This window comes from Rhamphochromis sp. 'chilingali' (genome assembly GCF_963969265.1).
Source record: "Rhamphochromis sp. 'chilingali' genome assembly, chromosome: 5".
Taxonomy (NCBI): domain Eukaryota; kingdom Metazoa; phylum Chordata; class Actinopteri; order Cichliformes; family Cichlidae; genus Rhamphochromis; species Rhamphochromis sp. 'chilingali'.
Window position 1 is genome coordinate 5,109,674 of NC_137932.1, and position 22,217 is coordinate 5,131,890.

General features: G+C 42.3%; 1 protein-coding gene across 1 annotated transcript; it reads left to right on the top strand.

The window, feature by feature from the left end:
- Positions 1-3,145: 3,145 nt before the first annotated feature.
- Positions 3,146-5,771, top strand: LOC308396996 (homeobox protein OTX2-like). Its single transcript, XM_080882698.1, has 3 exons — positions 3,146-3,556; positions 3,805-3,956; positions 4,362-5,771. The coding sequence occupies exons 1-3, from the start codon at positions 3,460-3,462 to the stop codon at positions 4,986-4,988; spliced, it is 876 nt and encodes a 291-aa protein (XP_080738824.1). The 5' UTR covers positions 3,146-3,459; the 3' UTR covers positions 4,989-5,771.
- Positions 5,772-22,217: the final 16,446 nt, after the last annotated feature.

The following is a 22,217-nucleotide window of genomic DNA, read 5'->3' on the forward strand; positions in this document are numbered from 1 at the left end:
TGATTGATTTTAAAGCCTTTATGCAAGGAATTGACATGAATGGTGCTGAGATTTGCTGTAGCAGCACACAGAGTGCAGGCCTTATTGATTTCAGGCTTGTCTAACAACCCAGCAGCCTCGCAGTCTGTTCATCTGGCACATAGACTCCTAATTAGTTGTCTAACCTGCTGTTTGTTTGGGAGCATCAATCAAAGCCTTCATTTAGGGATGAGGAGGCCAAAGTTTTGTCGGAAACTGATGATTTTTTTAAAAATCCAAACCGACCTGGGATCCAGGATTAAGCCCGAGCACAACAGATGAGCGAAAAGAAAAGAGCATAGAGGGATTAGCTTTAGTGGTAATCTAATCCCGAAATGCAACCTGCACCTCCTTCCTACAACCACAGAATTTTTTTAAGCACACACATTGCTCAGGATTTGACTGTAGGGAGTGGGGGCGCAAAGTTTCAACCAACATTTACATTTATTTTTTCTTCATATGTTCTTCATGGAGTTACACAGAATCAAACCACAACAGATCTCTCCGAAATTATTATTATTATTATTATTATTATTATTATTATTATTATTATTATTATTATTATTATTTTTCTTATTTTTTAATATTTTGTCTTCAGCCTCCATGTCAATCCATCTACTATAATTATGTCATAATAGCACAGCTGGTTTATTGTAATATTTGATGGTCACAGCACTGATGGCAACACACCTTAGCCCATAAATACCATGCCATATTTTACCTGTGTCAAAATATATCAACGTATATGTAATTACATTATTTTTTAATTCCCTTTGCTGGGCATCAGCGATGCTTCGGAGCCAGCAATAGGCCACTTTTCTCCAACTGCATCTTTTGATACCCCCCTGCCCATCATATTTTGTCTCATTTCCATTGGCTGCTAAAATTCTTCGCCCCCTCCATCTCTTCCTTCCTTCCTTCCTTCCTCTCTCTCTCCTCTCACACACGTTCTTTCAGCATAAATACCGAGCATCTCTCGGTATTATCCACATCCAAAGGTTTACCGCAGGCACATAAATCCTTCACAGGCCCATGACCAAAAACCGAGCGCCTAACAACTGAAGTAAGTGGCCCATTTAACTTCCGCCGTTAATTTAGATTGACTCTATTTTTTTTAATTATTATTATTATTATTATTTTTTAATTGACAATGAAAGCCACTGGGAGCTGCTTGCCATGAAGCTAGCCTACAGGGAGATAATTGAGGAGGCGTGCTCAGGGGGAAACTTTTTTCCCTGTCTTGCCTCTGCCGGGCTGCACGCCTGAAGCAAAGACGCAGTGAGCCGAGGAATAGCGGGACTGTGGAGCAGTCCGCAACTTGTGGACGTTTCAGTAGAAGCCTTGGATAGAATTAAGCTTAAACACATCGAAATCAGTTCGTTTTTTGTATCTTATTCAGGGGGAAAGCCCCTCAGATTATTTATAATAATAACAACAACAACAACAACAACAACAACAATAATAATAATATAATACAGCTTTAATTACAACCTGCCTGATTTGTTTTTTTAAATGTGATAGCAGTGCATTAAAAAACTTTGTTTAATAATAATAATAATAATAATAATAATAATAATAATAATAATAATAATAACAGAGGCCCACATGAGCGTTTGTCAGTTTGGGAAAGTGAGTTGTGCGGCTGGTTGTGATGGGGCTTGGGGGTAATGGGGGGGGGGGGGGGTGTCTGGCAGTCAGCTGGTCTGATAACTACAATGCCAGTCTTTGTTTTATTTTCGTGACGCAGAAAATTAAGGAAGCCTGAATGCGGAGTCGTGGCTGGCGTCCTGTAATCAGGCCAGCGCGTGCCGTCCGGATTATCTCGTTAATTTCTTACAGAAGGAAGAAAAAGGGGAGGAAAAAAATATACCAGCCAATAATAATTAAATATCCAGGCAGGGTATTTATTATTGAACGGGGTTGAAATAAAGCGACAGATTGAGCACAGGAGTGGCCGTTATGTTGGCTGTATAAAAACGAGGGGTCCGGCTCGGAGCGCCCCGAGTCCTTGTAAAACTTGTAAAACTTATTCTACAGGTAGGTGTAAGTGGAAACGAGAGGCCTCGGACCGGCTGCAGATGTCTGCGGAAGTTAGCCCAATATATTAGCAATTAATAAAATATTAAGGTGTGCTTATCATCTGATCAAAGAGTAAGTATGTCTTTAACAGGACCCTCGAAGTAAAACTGTCACATAATGCAAAATGTTTTTTCTTTTTTTTCTTTATTCGATTTTTAATTTAATGTATTTTTATGTTTGTATTTATTTGTGCAATTTAAGAGTTTGTTTTTGAATGCCTAAATTTTTTTTTAAAAATAGCTTCCACGTGAGGTTGAAATTAAAATGCTATTTTTTTTTGGGGGGGGGGGGGGGGGGGGGTTGTTGTTGTTGTTGTTTTGCTCGTAAAATTGACCTCCTCTAAAATGATTGACCATCAACAGAGAAGGCTATCTCTTTGTTTGTTTAGATTAAGTCCTCCTCTCTAATCAACACGTTTCGATAGTCTCACCTTTCCAAATCTAATTCATTAAGGAAAGAGGGTGTGTGTGTGTGCGTGTCCATACTTCAAGGAGGAGTTTCAACCTTCACTTTGGGGTAAATGTCTCCGTGTTTCAAATTATCTGTTCTTCGTATTTTAATGTCGTTACATTTGAATGCTCAGGGAGGTTTTTAATGGAAACAAACAAAGGGCCGGTATAAAGAAGTAAAGGTGCTCGGTTGTGTTTGAATGAGCTGCTCAGTTTGCAGCGCTGGCTTCTTTTGTTTGTTCCCTGAAGGCTTTTGTTATCAGCATTACTTATCGGTCAACACTGGGCTTTGTCTCTGCAAATGTCCCCCAATCAGCTGTCTATTTAGCTTCGCCCAACCTGTGGGTCTATGCTAATTGTGAGCCCGGTTGGGGCCCAGTGTGTGCGCGCATTTTAACGACAATGTTTTGTTTTCGGTGGGTACTAGTAGAGGAGGAGCGGAGTGTGTTTCAGGGGTGGGGAGTTGGAGGGAGGTGTGTGGGGCGGGGCTATAGTAGCAGTGTGTGTGTGTGTGAGGAGAGGGGAGGCACTGTGTATGGGGGGGGGGGGGGGGGGGGGGGGGGGTTGATGGCGTAAACGCCTGTCAGCCAGACAGAGCATCTTCAGTCTGGTACGGACAGCTGGGGGTCTCCACTTGGCTTTAAGAGCACTGCCAGTTTAAGAGGACGCCCACTTCTTTAAACCCGGAGCTCTGCGCACGGAGCGCGTAAAAATTAGCGGACTGATTTCAAGAACTCACTTTAAAAAGAAAGAAAGAGGGCGAAAAATGGTTATGTCTCACTTCAGATTCGCCTGGACGACTTGACTCAGTAAACAGAGACGCGACCGGATTTTTAAAAAATAAAAACAACCCTCTCTTCTGAGATATTTTTCTTATTTCTTTCCATTGGTGCTCCTTTGACCGACACTCAGCATGATGTCCTATTTGAAGCAACCGCCCTACACGATGAACGGACTGAGCTTATCTACCTCAGGAGTGGACCTGCTGCATCCTTCCGTGGGATACCAAGGTAATATACCCTGTAAGCCCGCAACCACTTCACGATAGAAAAAAATCTGTCTCTTAAGGTGTCCAGCAGGTTTAAAACATTTAACGGAATGCTGAGTTATCTCAGCTGAAAACGCTGATAGTTGTATTTAATGCTCAGGTGAGGATACGGAACAGGCAACATTTCTAGGTGAGAAGTTGCTGGATTCAAATCGTGCTAAAAGTCAGGATGTGCCAATAATCGCTGTTTTTCTCCCCATTTCTTATCAGCAACCCCCCGCAAACAGAGAAGGGAGAGGACGACCTTCACTCGGGCCCAGCTCGACGTGCTGGAGAATCTGTTCGCCAAGACTCGGTACCCGGACATCTTCATGAGAGAGGAGGTGGCCTTAAAGATCAACCTGCCTGAATCCAGAGTGCAAGTAAGTCGTGAGCATAACTGATAGCGCGAGCCTGCCGAAGGAGGTCGATATTTGGTAATTGTGTCAGTGAGAGGTGAGAGAGGCTCCCCATTCACAGGAGAGGTTGACAACAACACCTCTGAGACTGTATTGTTACTTCCTCATTTATTCCCATTGGGAATGTGCTCACTTGTAATTCTAAAATAGGCTATATTTTTTTCCTCGCATTTCTATTTAATTATGGCCCATACTACTCCTACAGGGAAGTGAGATGATGAGAAAAACAGCTAATTTTTGTATTTACCCCACTGCGGTTACGTGTTCAATATTTTAATGTGTGAATTCTTTATTTATTTTAACATTATTTTTCATTATTGCATTTAAAAGAAAATGATACCTATAATAATCCCAGTAATTCTCTCTCAGGTGTGGTTTAAAAACCGACGGGCCAAACATCGCCAGCAGGCCCAGCAAACCCAGACTGGCGTGCAGAACAAGGCTGTCAGCAGGCCGGTGAAAAAGAAAGGCTCGCCAGTCCGAGAGGCCAGCTCAGAGAGCGGAGCCAGCGGCCAGTTCACGCCGCCTTCGAGCACATCAGTCCCGGCTGTGAGCAGCAGTGCTGCTCCCGTGTCCATCTGGAGCCCTGCTTCCATCTCCCCGCTCTCAGACCCACTGTCTACCTCCTCCTCCTCCTGCATGCAGCGCTCGTACCCCATGACTTACACCCAGGCGACGGGCTACAACCAGGGTTACACGGGCTCCTCGTCCTACTTCACGGGGATGGACTGCAGCTCCTACCTTTCGCCCATGCACCACCAGCTCTCCGCCGCAGGCTCTGCCATGAGCCCCATGAGCAGCAACGGGGTGTCTAGCCACCTGAGCCCGGCGTCGTCCCTCTCCTCCTCGGCGTATGGACCAGCGGGGCTCGGGTTCAGTGGCTCTGCAGACTGCCTGGACTACAAGGACCAAACAGCCTCCTCGTGGAAGCTCAATTTCAACGCGGACTGTCTGGATTACAAAGACCAATCAGCGTGGAAATTCCAAGTGTTGTGAGGGGTACGAAATAAATGGACAGCTGTCGTTAACTGCAGACTGTACAGGCAAATTAAAGCCCAAGGTTTGGAGAGGCAAGTGTGGCGTTTCCCCCCCTCACACACCACCACGACCACAGGCCCTAACTTCTACCTCGGGGCAAAGCATAGACGAGGACTGGCGGGCGGCTGTCTCGCGTGTTGGGCTAACTTATTAAAAATACACTGACTTCTTAACTTTGATCAAGGGAACGGAACAAATTTGTTAACCAAAAGTGAGGAAAAGGATCAAGAGATCGAAAGATCCGAATCCTAACTTGGTTGAGTTTGAGGGACATGGTCATGTTTTCTCCTTAGCTACTTAAAGACTCCCTTCTTGTCTTTTTTTTTGTTTTGTTTTTATTATTAATTTTGCTGGATCGCTGAAGAGCCCCTTTGATGAAAACGCTGCGCAGGAGAACGTGTGCTTGCGCTGTGAGTGAGTGAGAGCAGCTCTGAACATAAACCTGGATGCACTATTTAATTTATGAGAAAATATGTGGAAGTTACGAGACAATCAGTCCATGTGCGTGTGAGCATAAAATCCCTGATGTGTTTATTTTGCCCTTGTGTCTGTATTTTTTTTGTACAACCTGTATGCAATTGCGCTTTGCGCAAAACCCGTGTGCCACGAGCCAGCTGTGAATTTGATAGTTTTTTTAATGTCTCGGGTGTTGTTGATAAATTATTATAAGGAGATATTAGTTAAAATAGGGAGTGCACGATGAATGAAGCAAGCAGTGAGGAATTTCACTCGAGCTGTAAAGGGCGGGGGGTGGGGTGGGGGGCAACAAACGAACACACTAAAATCCCAATAAAAACAACTTCAACTGATCCACCTCGGCTGCACTTGTGCATCCATCTGATCCATTTCTTGTGTTTCTTTCTTCTTTTATCACGTGTTTCATCGGGGGAAAAACACAGTATTCTATCGCCTCCGTTTATTCAGTTCAGACATGAATGCCATCGTTTGCGGTTAATTATCTGAATTGTGGTTTCTTACTGCTGATCACAGCTGCCTACACAGTTCACCGTGTCTGTCACAACTACCCGGGCAAGGAGGAATTTGAATTATGACAGAGCTATGTTAATCCCGTCTCGTGAAAGCGGGTAATCCCAACATTTTCATTCACGCGCGCCACTGGCCCGTTCACACGGAGAAATGTGACACGGCTGTGCTTGCTCAAGAGTCCAGGGGCAAACACGAGCTTAAAGACAGGTTGTGCGCAAAATGTTCCGTTAAACATCAGTTTGGTTCGGAGGGTGTGTGTGTGATCATCCGCTGAAACGCCAGTGCAAAAACAAATAACACAATAAAACGCTCCCCTTCCTTAGAAATGAAGAAAAAGGGGAAAAGTAGTTTTCTCTAATTGAATATGTTGTAGGCCCAAACTCTGGAGGCTTTTCTTTAAAGACTATTTAGAGAGCACACATGACTCATTTCGAAAATCATATTTACCCACAAACGCTTTTATGCTTTCCTTGGTCCCTGATGAAGTATTCACTCTCAGTACGGTGTTATCACAGCCAGCATCATGTGCAGTTGCTGACATATGGGTTTGTGTATAGTGGTCTTAAACCTATGGCCAGCCGCTTTGGGGTTTAAGGAAGAGAGAGCCCGTGCGTGGATTAAATCATAGGAAGGCTGATGTCACTCCTCTAATTAGGATGTGACATGAGATGTCAGAACGTTCATTGAAATCTGTGGCTTTTTGCTGCCACTGAAGGGTTTTGTATTATTCAGTTGACCCCCAATTAGCACTAATTGATGCGCAATTATGCTTCCGCAGAGGAACAAATGTGACTGCAGCCTTTTGAGCGCTCTTATCTATTTATTTTAAATACCTGTAACACTTTAAAGCTTCTGTGTTTTAATCAGATCGTTTGTAAAGAGAAAAGGCTTGAAATTAGCACAGGCTCTAAAACCTAAATGCAGACGACATTCGTAAGATAAATAATAGATATTATTAAAAATGTAGAACAGCTGGGAAATGATGAGTTGAGGAAGAATAAAATTATTTATATGAATAGGGACAAATCATAATATGAGAAATGTTGACTATAATTGATGGAGAAAAAACCCGAAACTGAGGTCTCAATATAATTCAATCCACGTATCTATAAAGAGTTGAGCTCCTGATCAGTTCTCGGATAAAAACAAACAAACAATACAAATCAGTGCAAAAACCTGTTCCTAATAAATTGCAGTCTGGATTTTTATTTTTATCGGTCACAACAGTGTGAAAACTCCAACAGGTTTTATAATAAATGTTAGCAAAAAAGCAGTAAGTCGGTCTTCCTGCAGCGAGGGGGGCAACCGGGAGGGGGGGCAGAGTATCCATTCGGTTTTAATTACGCACAAACGGCACTAAAGAGGACGTATGGGCCAGGCAGACGCGCTTCATTAATCCTCTCATCGCATTTGAGGATGTTCAAGAATAATAATAATAAAAAGAGCCTCTTCTTGGCTGAGAAGCCCGCACATTTTGTCGACCCTCGCCCCGAGGCAGGGCTTTCCCCAAGCGGCACCACTTCCTCTCGGCCAGGGATTTCCGGGTTTCCCCGCCGGCGAAGAGAAGATCCGAGTGGACGTGCGTCTCGATCCTACTTCACAGCGGCGACGGAGCGGGCACACAAACAACAATTAACTCCTGTTGATGGTGACAAAACGTAACGAGAGAAGGACACAAAAGTAGCCTGAAGTGCCACAACACACTTTTAGGAATACGGGCTTATTTAACAGGATATCACATAAATTTCACATGGGAGGAAAAAAGTTCCAATTTCATTAGCTTTCTGAGACACTGACGTCATTACAGACTTTTATTTATTTTTTTAATTGACCAATAACGTAGCCTATTTGGTACTATATCAGTTTACTTTAGGTTAAGTAAAGAGCAGAGTGGATATTATTTTATTATAACAGTGTAATTACACACACTGTAAAAAAAAGAAAGAAGACACCGATGATGATGATGATGATGATGATGATGATATAAAGGTGGTCTATCTATGTATCCATCTGGTCATGACAGAGTCTGTATCAGTTCATTAGCACATGCATAAAAAAGATGTGCTATTTTGATTGACCCCTCTTGGTAACAGACCTAAATGCCCCTTGCAGACTGTAAAGAGAAATATCATAACACTAAATATTAAAAAACGATGTTCAGTTTATCAAAAGTGGCCTGTCTGATTGATTTTAAACCTCCAGTGCAGCTGCAGGGTGTTCCTGGCAGACGTATGACATACAACAATAAAGTAGCCAGTAAAGATATTGGGGCGACCCTCCTCTACATTTGAATACAGTAACCGTCTGTTTTGAGATATGGACCTGCTTCCTTCTACGACAAATAATGTAAGCACACGATGAACTGAACAGACTTTCTCGTAAAAAGAAAAGAATATTTTTCGAGATGAACGGCCAGTCGGTGAGAACATAACCGAAAACTATTGTTATGCATAAGTATGTGTCCTACATTCCCAGGGAGGCAATGTCTATCACATATCAGCACAGCAACACATACATAATTCATCCGCAACAACAGCACTCATGGAATCTCATTTAAATGAATGAAACAATAGTGTTTCTGTGCTGTCGTCAGACTGGCGGTTGAGAAATATGCTAAATGGTTCAAAAAGTACTAAAAGAGTGTTAACACTTCATGACCTTTTCTATCCACGTTAATCCATGTAACGTTTAGAGTGATTTCATCTCATGGATTACACAATTTGATAAGATTAGACTAAATTCTATCGGATGCACACACGCTAAATGTCGCCATGTGTTGCTTTAATGGGACTTAAAGCGTGGCAGAACACTCAACTAGGAGCTCACTTTAAAGCAGACCTCGTTTTAAATTTGCTTTCATTTGCACCTCGTGTCATTCTGGTGTAAATGCTCGCTGCTACTGTCTCATGAGCTGCTTTAACTGTAAATGCCGCTGTTGTTCCTGCTAGAAAAAAGCTCAGCAGTGGTGCTTTGACTCTGCACTTCAGCCATCATACTGCCACAACAATAAAAAGACTTTACCAGAAGAGCGTTAAAGAACATTATAAGTGTTTTGAGCAAAATGTGAGCTTGTTCTGCAGAATGTGACCTCTATGATTGTTAATTTACCATGATTAGACAGTTAATACTGCTGTTTAACACTATAGAGGGCTAAAGTAGAGATAGGTTACAGTACACTATATATATACAGTTTAGATTTAATCTAGAATAAATCCAAGAAGCGATTTAAGGGTCAGAGAAAAATAAAACTGGACAGTTTTTAACTCTTTAAGCTGCCTATAAAACCACAGAAGAAGAAAAAGGAGAAAGGCTGCTCTTAAAGGTATCATAAGTTTGACAATGGTTGTCAGCTGAAAGCCAAAAAGGTGTTTAATGCACTCACTGTATTTTTTTTAGTTTAAAATCTTAATCTTAAAAGTAACTTGTAACCATAGCTGTTAAATAAATATAATACGGTTTGACAGCTCCCCCTTAAAAAAGGCTGAAGTAGAAGCACAAAGCAGCCTTAAATGGAATTCGTCAGCAACTTCACATCAAGCAACTTTATTTAAATACATTCAGTGGATTTCACATTGGTGTAACATCCTTGTTTTTGCCCTCATTTTAGTTTACTTAACACATTTTTCTATACGTTTTCTGAAGATGCCATTCATGTTCCTCACAGTTAACAGGGACATGAGCAGATGCTGCCAATAACACACTGCTGCCCACCTACGCATAAGTGCCCTCCCTCATAATCAGTATGCTTATTTGGCTTTTTTCCAGTTTATGACAAAATTTGCTGGATAAAATGCACGCCTACCGGACCTCCTGAGTGTCGTTCTAATATTAATAGCTGCTTTCACCTTCTGTTGATGCTGTTTTGGTATTTTAATCGGGGCCCTCTCTGTGCAGGTTTCTAATTTGACGCCATCTCCTTGAATTACTTTTACAAACAAGCATTTATTTTCACTGCTTTGTGAGCAGCGGTGTTGTCCACTGTCATACTGAAATCTATGTATTTCTGCATGCAAACAGGCTTTTTTTTTTGATGATTTTTTTCATCTTTTCAAACCATCCAGAGTAAGAAACTCATTTTAAAGGAATCCTGTAAAATAAATAAATAAAAAACAAATCTATCAGATACATCTGTACATCAATCTGACCCTATGATAACTCAATTTATGCAGAATTAACTGATTTTCGAGACCTGAGTCTGATACAAAATGCAAAAAAATGTTAGCAAAATATGTAGTGTTGGCATTTGGCCTGAGCTGGGAGTCTCCACCATATGGCCAGTGTTACACATGTGAGCCAGAAACATTCATAACGCTGCGACATGTCATTCCATGAAACACAGCACCATAAAAACACACATAAAACACAAAGCTGATTACAGGTTTAAAGAAAATCCAGCATATGTAAAGGAATGAATTGCCATTAGAGATTTAGTGCTATACATTAAAGTAATGCCGAGCTAATATTTCGTTCTTTCTTTCTTTTTTTTGTTTGTTTGTTTTCAAAGCATCCATGTGGCTTTAGCACACACCACCATGGATTATGTCCACCGTGGACATCCAGCCAACAAAGCACTTCTGCGCTCATGGACACAGACCATTAGCTGGAAAAAAACATAAATCTCCTTATAAGAGGAAAAAAGAGATGTTTTAATGACAGATTATATGCATTTAATGGACAAATTTACATCCATGAGCTGCAGCTAAAAGCGTTTGATGCAAACAGATGAATGAATGAAGCTCCGTCAAGGAAGTTACTGTAGAGCACACGGAAATGCCAGTGAAGAGGAGGCCAGGTGAGTGCATACGCAAAAAGTTCGATGGAAACTGGCATCCATCCATCCATCCATCCATCCATCCATCCATCCATCTTCCTAACTGCATTCCCAATTTGGGGTTGTGGGGAGGCTGTCATATACTGGTATACCATGATATGTTTACCAGTCCTTTGCAGTATTCCATTTATGAATGCACATCATTTTGATTATATCAGTTAACTCGAATAAATTAGTTTAAAGCAAACTTGTGACTGAAATACACCTCAAAGAGATTTCATGTTACCAGTTAAAAATACAACAGTTAAACATGAGGTGATGAATGAACCAACTTATTTAAACAAACCGTTTAAGACAAACTTCATTTGACAAATAAATAAAAAAAGGTCCTGCTGATATCAGTAAAAGTCATCTCAACAAAGTGGCACACTATGACAGTAAAGGAGGAAGGATGCACAGTTTGCTGACAGATGCCTCACTCCCTGCCCCGCCCTGACTCGGCTCACCTGTTCAGGGCGTCAAGAGAGCTCCTGGAGATGAGCGTGTCTGTTCTCCCTACACAAGCAGGAGGTGGCCAGGGAGGGCTCGACAGGAAATGCTGGCACGTGCTTTCCCACAGAGGTCTCTCACCCCTTAAAAAACATCCAATGGGGTGTGTGTGTGTGTGTGTGTGTGTGTGTGTGGATGTATTTGTGGGCACTAGGTATAAGGTGACCGATGCAGGTGTGTTTCTATAGGTTTCCTCTACCCTGAGGTGATATAAAAAGCACACAGTACAGAGCGACTGTATATGTGTTACGTTTGTGGATCGTTCGTGTGTGTGTTTGTGTGTGTGAGAGAGAGCAGGAGGAGCGTGCCCCCTGCGTGCCCCCACGGCCGCCAAACGCCTGGCCACCTGCTCTGGATTTGAGAGCATTCGGATTACACGCGTCACAATGGAGATACGCAAACACAAATATGCCTCCAGCTAACAAAGGACACACACACACACACCAGACAGTATCACTGCTAATTGCTTTCAGCAACTTCAATATTTTCATCGTTTGTGGTATGGTAATGCTGAACGTGATATGGAAGATAACATTTACAGCATGAATACGTTGACTGATGCCTACTGATTCATTTATTCTATGTGTCTGTTGGAGGCTTATGGCGCCAACTGCTGAACTTTGGTGGCTTTTAACAATGTTTTACCACATCTGTTATGACCCACAGTATATCGACTGTCCTGCTTTTCTTTGCAGGGTCAACAAGGAGAAACCATCAGACAATCCCAGCCAAGAAAAGTGCCCAAACACAACATCACTGTGAATAACAACACATAAGCACCATAAGCAGTTTATCCGTGTTGTCTGAGGACCGCATACATCAAAAAAGCCACTGAAAGTTTACTCAGAAGGCCTTTTCCCATATGAACAATGCCTTTTTAGTTGTAGCCTGATGCGTTCACTACCAGCTCTTTCACATCTTCAGTGCTTAACGAGACCAAAGGAATCTGTTGGCAGTGTGTCTCGGGTCTCTCTAAAGTTTTGTCAGCAACCTTAGAATAGCTAAACCTCTGCTGTATCAAATTTAAACGTTCTGTCAAATCTGAGTCCTGCAATACCATGCAAGTGCAACATAAAATAACCAACAACTTGCCCAGTAACGAAGACAGAATCTCAAAAAAGTTTGAGCTTTATTGCATCATGACAGACATATTATGATGGCTTATTAAAGGTGGTTGGTGTTAAGGTACTTTCAGCGTTATGATTTAGAAAAACATGCACATGAATGAAAAACTGTCACTAGTGACGTAATAAAGAGAAACCAAACTGCAAAAATCAGCCAGAAGCCCAGAAGTGGCCATCAGTTGCTTGCATGTAAATTCAACTGCCATCACTTGCTTTTGTATGCATGATGTAATTCACTGCTTTAGTGGCATTTAAGTATATTTTAATGACATGTGTGGACTAAACCTATCACACAAATTACTGGAAGGTGATGTAAATGGATGCCAAGATCCTGACATGCAGCCAAAAAGATGAACTGCGCAAAAATTATCGGTACCCCGAGCGCTCAAGGACATTTAACAAAATTGACCTTGTCGCTCTTTTTTTTATGGCGGTAAAAAAGAAGAGGCGGGCTATTAAAGCGCCACTGGGCTCGTGCTTGTGTGCAAATTCAATCACGGTGGGATTGAAGGGGGGGTGCTCTTCCACTGTCTTCCCTCTCTGCCTTGCCTCTTGTTTCCCCCATGGGGGTGGCTGGTTTGTTTTGCTAATGACCCCATCCTGTTATGACCTCATTCAGTTTGTGCTCAGTAATTGGTGGCACACTGACATACTGGGGTGCCGGAGGAGGGGATCTCATTGTAAACATTTCTCCCCGACAAATAAGGTATTGTTATTAATGATTAACGGCAATGAAGGGGAAGTGTGTGTGTGTGTCCGTGACAGAGAGAAAGAGAAGAAGAAAGAAGATGATGTAGATGATGAATGATTATGACTCGAGGTTTTACTACAGATTAGGGAGGTGGCAGTGATGAAGCATTTTACTTCAAACTTCAAACAGCGGTTTGAAAGCAGACTGCTGTTCATACAGCATAAATATGGTTTAGTCTACTTCAGCACAAGAAACCACACTCCTGGGAGAAGACTGCTGGCTTGACTGTTGTCCAAATGACGATCATCGTCAACCTTCACAAGGAGGCTAAGGCACAGAACATCATGCGCAAACAGCAGGAAGGGCCGCAGCCTTAAGTAGAAAACTAGATTCAAGGAGTGGACCGAGTGCATTTAATGCACTGACAACCGAGTGCATTGTGCCACCATGCACAGGAAAGGGGTTACTAACTATCACAGTCCTAATGTGAAGCCACTCCTGAACCTAAGTGTCTTACTTAGGCTAATGAGAAAAAGAAGTGAGCTGTTGCTCAGTGGTCCGAGGTTTTTTAGATTTAAGTAAATTTGTTTATTTCTTTCAGAAATCAACATCCTGGAGTCTGGAGGGTGTGAAGTGTGACGTTTCTGCAGTCTGTGATGATTTGTGATGCTATGTTATCTGCTTGCGTTGATAGTGGTTGGCCCACCATTCTTTTATGTTATTGTTAAGAGGAGGATGAGAAACACCCAACCCCAAAATACAGCAACCCTAACGCCTTTATCGCAGCATCCAGGGCTTCAGTAACACCTCAGCAGAGCCACAACCTGACTGGCTTCATGCCACACTGCACTGATGCAGTAATTCATTCTAAAGGATCACCAGCCAAATACTGAGCACATAAATGGCCATACTTTGAGAAGTGAAATGTTTCTGTAATGTAAATCCTTTTAAAAATTGTTCTAAAGAAATATCCTAATAATAAGAGATACTGGATTTATGATTTTCACCTATTATCATCAAAAATAAAGCAAAATTTCATTTTATGTGTAACGAACATACAACCAATGAAATTTAACTAATTTTCAACCACATTATGAAACAATTAATATTTTCAAGATATGCAATATTTTTTTGAAGGGGTCTTGTTGGCATAACTGATTCACTACTGTTTTTCTTTGGAAATGGTAAGAAGATAGGCAAAACACATGTGTTAATGTGGGGTCCTGCTGATGTTTGACAGTGACTAGTAGCTCTAGTATGCGTCTACGTTATTTTCAAGAATGGGAAAATGCACTTTGATGACACTGCAGATTGTTCTATAAAATTAAAAAAAAAATGGTTTAAAAAAAGGCCATAGCTATGCTGAAATTCAATTCAAGTTCATATTTTGCCGAGAAAAAAATCCCCCAAACTCACGAGACCTATTCTGGTGATTTCCCGAGGACCGACACTATGAACAGCAATATTCACTAGGGGTGTAACCTGATGTATTTTTACCTAAATGTTATAAAATGCTGTCATTCTCTGGAATTTCATTTATTTCAGCCAAAGCCCACAAAGAATGGAGCCAATTAATGTGAAAATTAACGATGTCTGACTAATTAAAACTATCATAAAAGCTCCATTTTTAAGAACCAACTGCAATAAAAGTTGGTTCCCCTTCACTGGTTAGATTCCATTATAATAATGTATTTTTCTACTTATAATTTTGCTTGACCGTGCTTGCAAGCATACCAGTATTTGCAAACAGGTTGTCCCATTCTTCTCAGATGATCGTTTGCATTACAGATTTTTGTTTCTCTGACTTCCTCTTTAGAAAACTGGTAAGGTGTTCCAGCAGATTAAAGACAGGAGACATAAGGCCGCTCCTAGTTTTCTTTTGTTTTTTTCTAGCCTTATTGAGCCAGGTAATATCTTTCCTCATTTACCATTCCCGGATACAAACTCAATTAATCAGGGGTATCAAACATAAAGTGCGGGGACCATAATAAGCCAAGCAAAGACTCCAATCCAGCTCACAGGGTCGTTTTGGAAACATGAAAGAGGGCGTAGTGAAAAGGTGAGGATGTTCACGTGTTTCTTTCATAACATCGTTCATGTAATTGATCTGGAAATTACAAGAAGACTTTTTTCTACATTGAGCTACATTTTTAATTTGATCAGTTCTATTACAATCATGTCTTCATGTGCTGACTATTTGGTTAAATTGTATACAATAAGCAGACAATTGTGAATATTCCTTTACTTCTGCTACAATGATTCTGACTGGTTACTTGTGGATATTTACAGTGAGGAATCGCAGCTTCTGCCCAAATACATCACAATGCTGTTTCACCACTTCATAAAGTGAGCATCTGAATTTGCTGCAATAAAGTGGTGGATATAGTTGTTATCTGCATAAGAGGTGAAAAAGTTCCCGTCTCATCCTCCAACTCTTTCCCCAAATTCTTCATTTGACTAAGGGATGGAGGCTCGGTCGTGCACAGATGGGTGGTATACTATTCAAGTCATAATCCATCATAAAATTGTACCCTCAAGGATTATGTGTGTGCGTGTGTGTGTGTGTGTTACATGGTTGCATGTGTCCTGGGCCATTTGTGCATTTCTCTAATGTGGCTGTCTACATGCCATTATTGAAATGAGTTAAATGAGACGTATATCATTATAATGTGCTTGTGTATGTGTGTGTGTGTCTGTGCATGTATGAAACATCAAATGCACATCAAAAAAGTCGCATGTCTGCTTATCAGTATTACACTAATTATCATTGATGTTTAGCGTGCAATTACACCATATTATTCCCAATAATTATAGAGCACGTATTAATCAATTAACATGTACTGAGAGCGTGCCCTTGCATGCTCTGCTGGCATTACATTGTGCTTGCGAGTTCCACAGGACAACCACACACACACACACACACACACACACACACACAAAACCCCAACAATCAAAAAGAACAACAACAAAAAAAACCAAAACGTAATCTCCGGCTTGAGTGTGGTTTGTATTTGGAAGAACAAAAACGCTCCACGTGTGCACGTGTCCCTGCAAATACATCCGTAAAGGCAAGAACACACTTACACAGTATTGCTTTTTACTTTCAGTGGGTGGCAGAAAAAGTAATTTCTCCAGCCCTCCCTTCCTCCTCCTCACCTCTCCTCTCCATCCTCACCCCACTATCACATCAGGCAGGGTCTACTTATAGTACCAGCCAGAGAGAAGAGAATAGGGAGAGAAAGGGTATTATAACAGTGAGGAGAGAAAAGAGAGGGAGCGAGAGAAAAGAAGGGCAGACAGGGTATTATGAGAGAGAGGGATGAGAGCAGTGAAGGCATTTGGAGTCTTTATTCGCCTTCCTAAGCCTCGGGCTCTTCTCCCAATCCGATTGGTCGATACGGCCAGCCATGTAAATGAAATGCAAAGCAGAGAGAGACCCTGACTTCCCTTTGCCAATTTGTGGGGCCCTTTCTCTCTTCCTCTGCCGATGGCTCCGTTCTTTTATCAGTCTGTCTTCCTCTCAACGTGACGCCTTTCTTCCTCAGTATCACAGTTTGCCGCCTTCAACCTCTGATTCTCCCTCTCTCGCTCTGGCAGATAATGATTTGCCTTTTTTCTCTGAGAGCTGAACTTTGCACTTCTCTAATGTTCGGCTCGAAAAGGATTTAATCCGCCAAGGCTTCTTCTTTTTTTTTTTTTATTTCCTGGGAAACGCTAGTGGTGATTAAGCATATGCTCTTTTGCATGCGTGCAACAATGCTTGTGTATGTGCAGAAGCATATATGTCCTGTTGTGCTCTTTGTGCGACTCTCTACTGGAGTCCATTAGACATTTTTAGCTTTGCAGTCGCATGAGGAAAAACTGCAAAGGTCTGAAAAGTGTTTGGCTCAAAATAATCTAAATATGCACTGGACATTTCATAGAACTGAAACGGTCTTCCATCACTGGAGAAGGAGAGTCTGCTGGCACTAAACTCTTAGGCCAGAGTTTCAGTAATGGGGGCCCTCGCTGTGTAAAGCTCTGGCTGTGAGATTTAGGTTGCTGCTTATTTATTTTACAGAGTCTAATCAGCTCCAGCAGTGTGTGTGTGAGAGTGTGTTTTTAAACTGCATGGGACTGGGTGACAGGCCAATAGATGAAGACTGGACTGATGGCAGTTTTAAGTGCAGACAAATGCTACAGTCTGTCCCAGATTAAAGATGCCCTCCACCGCTGTAATCCCTGAAATGCTGTCAAATTGGTATTTCCTTTCCTTCCCTCCCCTTCACTGAACATACCAACACTGAGAGTGAGCATCACAGCATGACGTGCATGGCCTGGACCGAATGAACTCTAACTTAATCTAATTAATTTCTTTGCCTTAATTTCAGGCCTCGCTTCAGTTGGCGCACTTCATCAGAAAAGTGAGTAATGTAACTCCGACAGAGCAGAGACGAGGGAAGAGAGCAGCACATCCGAACATCAGAAAACAAATATTTTGAAACTGGAAGCCAAAATGAACATGAGAGAGATGTTTTAGTAAATGATATGGTGAGGCAGAAAAGTGAGAAGCATCACCCGAATTGCAGCCAGAGATGAGAACTGGTCAGTGTGCACTGGACAGTTCATCAGGCAAACGCTGCCATCTGCAGGCTGTTGTTTGAAGCACATCGAGATTTCGATAATTCTTGGACATCTGTGGTATCAATCAAAATATCCACTGCTGGTGTCACGGCTAACAGATGGATCCAAGTGCAGACTGCGTGCTGGTAAGCAAAAGGTTGACAATTTTTTAACACAGAAGGAAAACCACAGTGATGTGTATATTCAGTGAATGAGGCAGGGGTTCAGGGCTCCAGGGGAGGGAATCCACACTCGCTCTCCACTCAGCCCAAACTCCTCACGCTCGCTCGCTTCTCCAAGGCCACTCTCGCTCAAATTTCCACTTATGTTAACACACACACACACGGGGATCACAGGTCTGGGTCCGCCACAAGTTCCAGAGAGACCGATTAGATCAAAACACCACACAGCACCGAGAGAGTTTCTTTCAGAAAGAGAGCTGAGAGCACGAACACGGGAGGTTCAACGTTCCAGCGCCGACTACTCTGTGCCGCAGCGTTAAATAGGCCAGAGGGACGCTGCCTGATCAGCAACAGGTGTTGTAATCACTGCTGGCGCGTGGGCCAAGGGTGAGAGCCCACAATGAGCTCCACCCAGGCAAGCAGGAGAAAAAACAGAACAAACTTGTGGCCAACATGAGCAAGCCAGAGAGGCACAGGGACCATGACAGCTGGGAAATTTGTGGTCAAGAATAAAACTAATAATGAATAATTCTGTGTCATTTTTTTTCTTTTTTATAAATAAATAAATGAACAAATAATTTAAAAAAAAATCTTGCTATAGATTTTTTCCCCAGGTACTATTTTTTAAAACCATGCTGCTCGTAAACATTGCCATTTTTTTTCTTATTTTCAAAGTGTGTATAATGAAGCCAACCCACACTCAGTAGCCAGTTCAAACGTATTTTCTCGCTCATCTCTCACAGTGTTTAACCATTCAGAGAGATCAGGTTTCAGTTTGGGCTGCATTTATCTGAAATTTCTGCTTCCTGCAGTGCAATGAGTGGAATTTCTTTTGAAGTGAATTTTGATCTGTATGAAAGGGGCAAGAGCTTTGGCTACAGAAGCTTTTTCATTCCTAAGAGAGGTAGAGTGGGTTGTATACTAATGGAGAGGTCACAGGTTTGATTCCATTTATCCTAGTCAAAGTGTCCTTGGGCAACATATGGAGTACAAGGGCAGAGTTTGAGTGTGTGTGTCATTGAACATTATAGTGTTTGAAGGTACAGTTTACTTCTTGATGTATTCTCAATCATCCAGGAAAGTAAATCTCCAAAAGTTGATTCTGTTCATCTGGACGTCACCAGGGAGGATATGAAAAGTGGCAGGTTAGCCTTCTTAGACTGTGAGATTTCCATCAGTATGGGGGACATCTAAAAGCTGACGTGTGCCATAAACCTACACATACGGATCAGTATTTAAGGTTTGACTCTCATCATCCACTGGAGCACAAACTGGGTGTCATCAGGACGCTACAACACAGAGCGAACACCATCCCCACTGACACAGCGGCCAGGGAGGCAGAAGAACAGCACATCAAGAAGGCCCTGAGTAAATGTGGTTATCCCAGCTGGACGTTTGTCAAAGCTGGAAAGGCACCTAAAGAAAGCTCCAGCCAATCCAGGAGAGAAGGACAACCGCTGCCCAAGCGAAAACCTCTAGTGATCCCATATGTGTCAGGAGTATCGGAGCAGTTGAGATGCATTTTTTCTAAACACCGGGTCTCTGTGGCTTTTAAACCCCAAAACACGCTGCGCCAAAAATTGGTCCACCCCAAGGATCGGGTCCCCCGACACAAACAGAGCAACATAGTGTACGCTGTGCCAGGAGGATTCCCAGGATTTATACATCGGGGAAACCAAACAACCTCTGGCGAAGCGGATGGCACAACACAGAAGAGCTACCTCGTCAGGCCAGGACTCGGCAGTCTATTTACACCTACAGGCCAGTGGACACTCTTTCAAGGATGAGGATGTATACATCCTGGACAGGGAGGAACGCTGGTTTGAGCACGGAGTCAAGGAGGCCATTTACGTGAAAAGGGAAAGACCATCTCTGAATCGAGGAGGGGGCCTAAGGGTACATCTTTCGCCATCTTACAATGCTGTGATTGCAGCCATTCCCCAACTCTCTGTGAATGGGACTCATGGCCATTGATCAGTGGTCTTTGATCAGTGGGTTTTGGTCAGCGGTTGTTGATCAGTGGTCATGAGAATTTGCATAATTACGATTAAGGAACTGACCTCCCAGCCCATTGTTCCTTCAGTGGGCTCGTTTCAGTCATTATGCAAATGTAGTGTTTATAAGATTTGGGGAAACCTGCAGTCAGCTGAGACTGAAGACGTCGCTTGGATGAGTGACAAAACGTTTCTCCCACAAAACGCTACGTCCAGATGAACAGAATCAACTTTTGGAGGTACAGTTTACTTATTACTTATTGTCTGCAGATTAGACATGCAACCGTCCTGTCTCCAGACAGCTGGCAAGAACCAACTACAACAGCGGGTTATAAGCCAACATTATGCTAGCTAATGTTGGCTTGAGTGTCTCTGATACATAGTTAGATTACATTCTCACATCATATGAGAGCTTATTCACTAAGTGTGTGTCCAACACTGTCAGATCCATTTCAAAGACACTCTTACTAATACTGGTTAACATCAGCTAATCGAGGCTAGGAGTGGCTAACGGAAGCTAACAGCAGCAAAAACGGCAAAGCTTACTGAGAGAAAAATTCAGGATATCCTCAACAACCCACCTCACTATCAAGTCAGACTCTTTTCACAAATCTCCTCCAGAGTCAATAGATGGGGACACGTAATAACAGTGGACTGGCAGCTAGTAGTGAGATGTTATACGCTATAACTTTAAAAGGCATAGAACAAACCACTGCATGGACATGTGACTGAATTTATTTAACATGTGTATGAATTGCTGAATATGGGGGTTGTTTGTAGTCTAAAAGCACTTTGAGTGCTAAGTAAGATTAGCGTGCAAGTAACTGGTTCACATGGAAAGCAACAGAAGTGGAAAGTAATTAAGTATAAATACTTTGTTACTGTACTTAGGTAGAATTTTCAGTTTTTTCTTCTGATAACTTTTTACTTAAACAAATATCTGTACTTTCTATTCCTTACATTTTCAGACTTGCTTCTTTAAGCTGTAGGAAGGCAGACGAGACAGGAGAGAAAGAAGACAGGTTATAATTAAATTTAAGGACTGCTCAGCGACACCTGATAAACTGCAGATTTAAAGGTTACATGAAATGTCATCATATGACATATTGGATTTGTACACGATGTGTTTTGATAAATTATGTATTTCCATTTTGTGAAACATCCTGCAAAACAAACTAAGTATATCAACTTTGTGTTATTCAAGTGTTGCATGAAAGTACTGGGTAGTTTTGTCCAGGATAAACAGGTTAGTTTGCAGTACATAATCTAGTGTAATACTCTCCAAAGACGTCTCTGTGAATACTTTTCATGGGAAATACTTACAGCAAAGTAATGTCTCTAAAATTTCTCCACTTTCCCGGGATCCCATTTTTGGTGTTCCATAATGCTAGAAAAGCATTAAGTGAACACCCATTTTAGCAACTTGCAATTTAACCAAAAAACACCTAAATCACAAGACGTTAATCTGGAAATGTGTGTCTTTGTGTGTATAGGCATGCACCATAATGAGTAGCGTGGGGGAAGCTAGACAACAGCTTTTTGACAAGAAGGAAGAGGCCTACCAAAACACATGTCAGCCACACACACACACACACACACACACTCTCCTCATCATCCTCTCCTTCCTCATCCTCCCATCAGCCCTCTCACTTCCTTGGTTCTCCCTTCCTCCTTCCCAACATCCCCTCCTCTTCACTGTCCTGCCAAGCTGACAGCTCCAAGCTCCGTGGAAAATGAGTCTCACTCGCATTACAATCGCGCGGGACAGATTCCATTAGCACTATCTGAAATTAAGCACGGGGAGCAGGGAGCGGGCGGCAGCGGCGCACGCCCCTTATCAGAGGGAGAGGGTGAGCTCCTCTGACGTCACTAATCCACTGGGTGGAATTGAGCAGACACACACACACGCACATACACAGCGTGGGGAAGACAGGATTCTCACACACACATTTTTTTATATACTAAAAGACACCAGGCACAAACAGGTAGAGGAACAAATCCACACACATGCATGCACAAACACTAAAAAACCCACACACGTGCAGGCGTGTGGCAAACAAAAGGAAATGCAACACCAGAGGAGCTTCAGTGAGTCTCTGCACTCACTTTACACGTCCCTGGAACTTATATTTAACGGGGTAATGAAAAGCTGACGTACATGATGAAACTGGAAGAAAACAAGCAACACATCAGTTCTCCGCCTCTGCGTGTGTGTGTGTGTGTGTGTGTGTGTGTGTGTGTGTGTGTGTGTGTGTGTGTGTGTGTGTGTGTGTGTGTGTCAGTGGTT

Excerpts from the sequence above, each read along its gene's own strand:
- LOC308396996 (XM_080882698.1), top strand. The coding sequence starts at position 3,460 with ATGATGTCCTATTTGAAGCAACCGCCCTACACGATGAACGGACTGAGC. Across the intron at positions 3,557-3,804 it reads TCCTTCCGTGGGATACCAAG|CAACCCCCCGCAAACAGAGA; the intron begins GTAATATACCCT and ends ATTTCTTATCAG. Across the intron at positions 3,957-4,361 it reads TGCCTGAATCCAGAGTGCAA|GTGTGGTTTAAAAACCGACG; the intron begins GTAAGTCGTGAG and ends ATTCTCTCTCAG.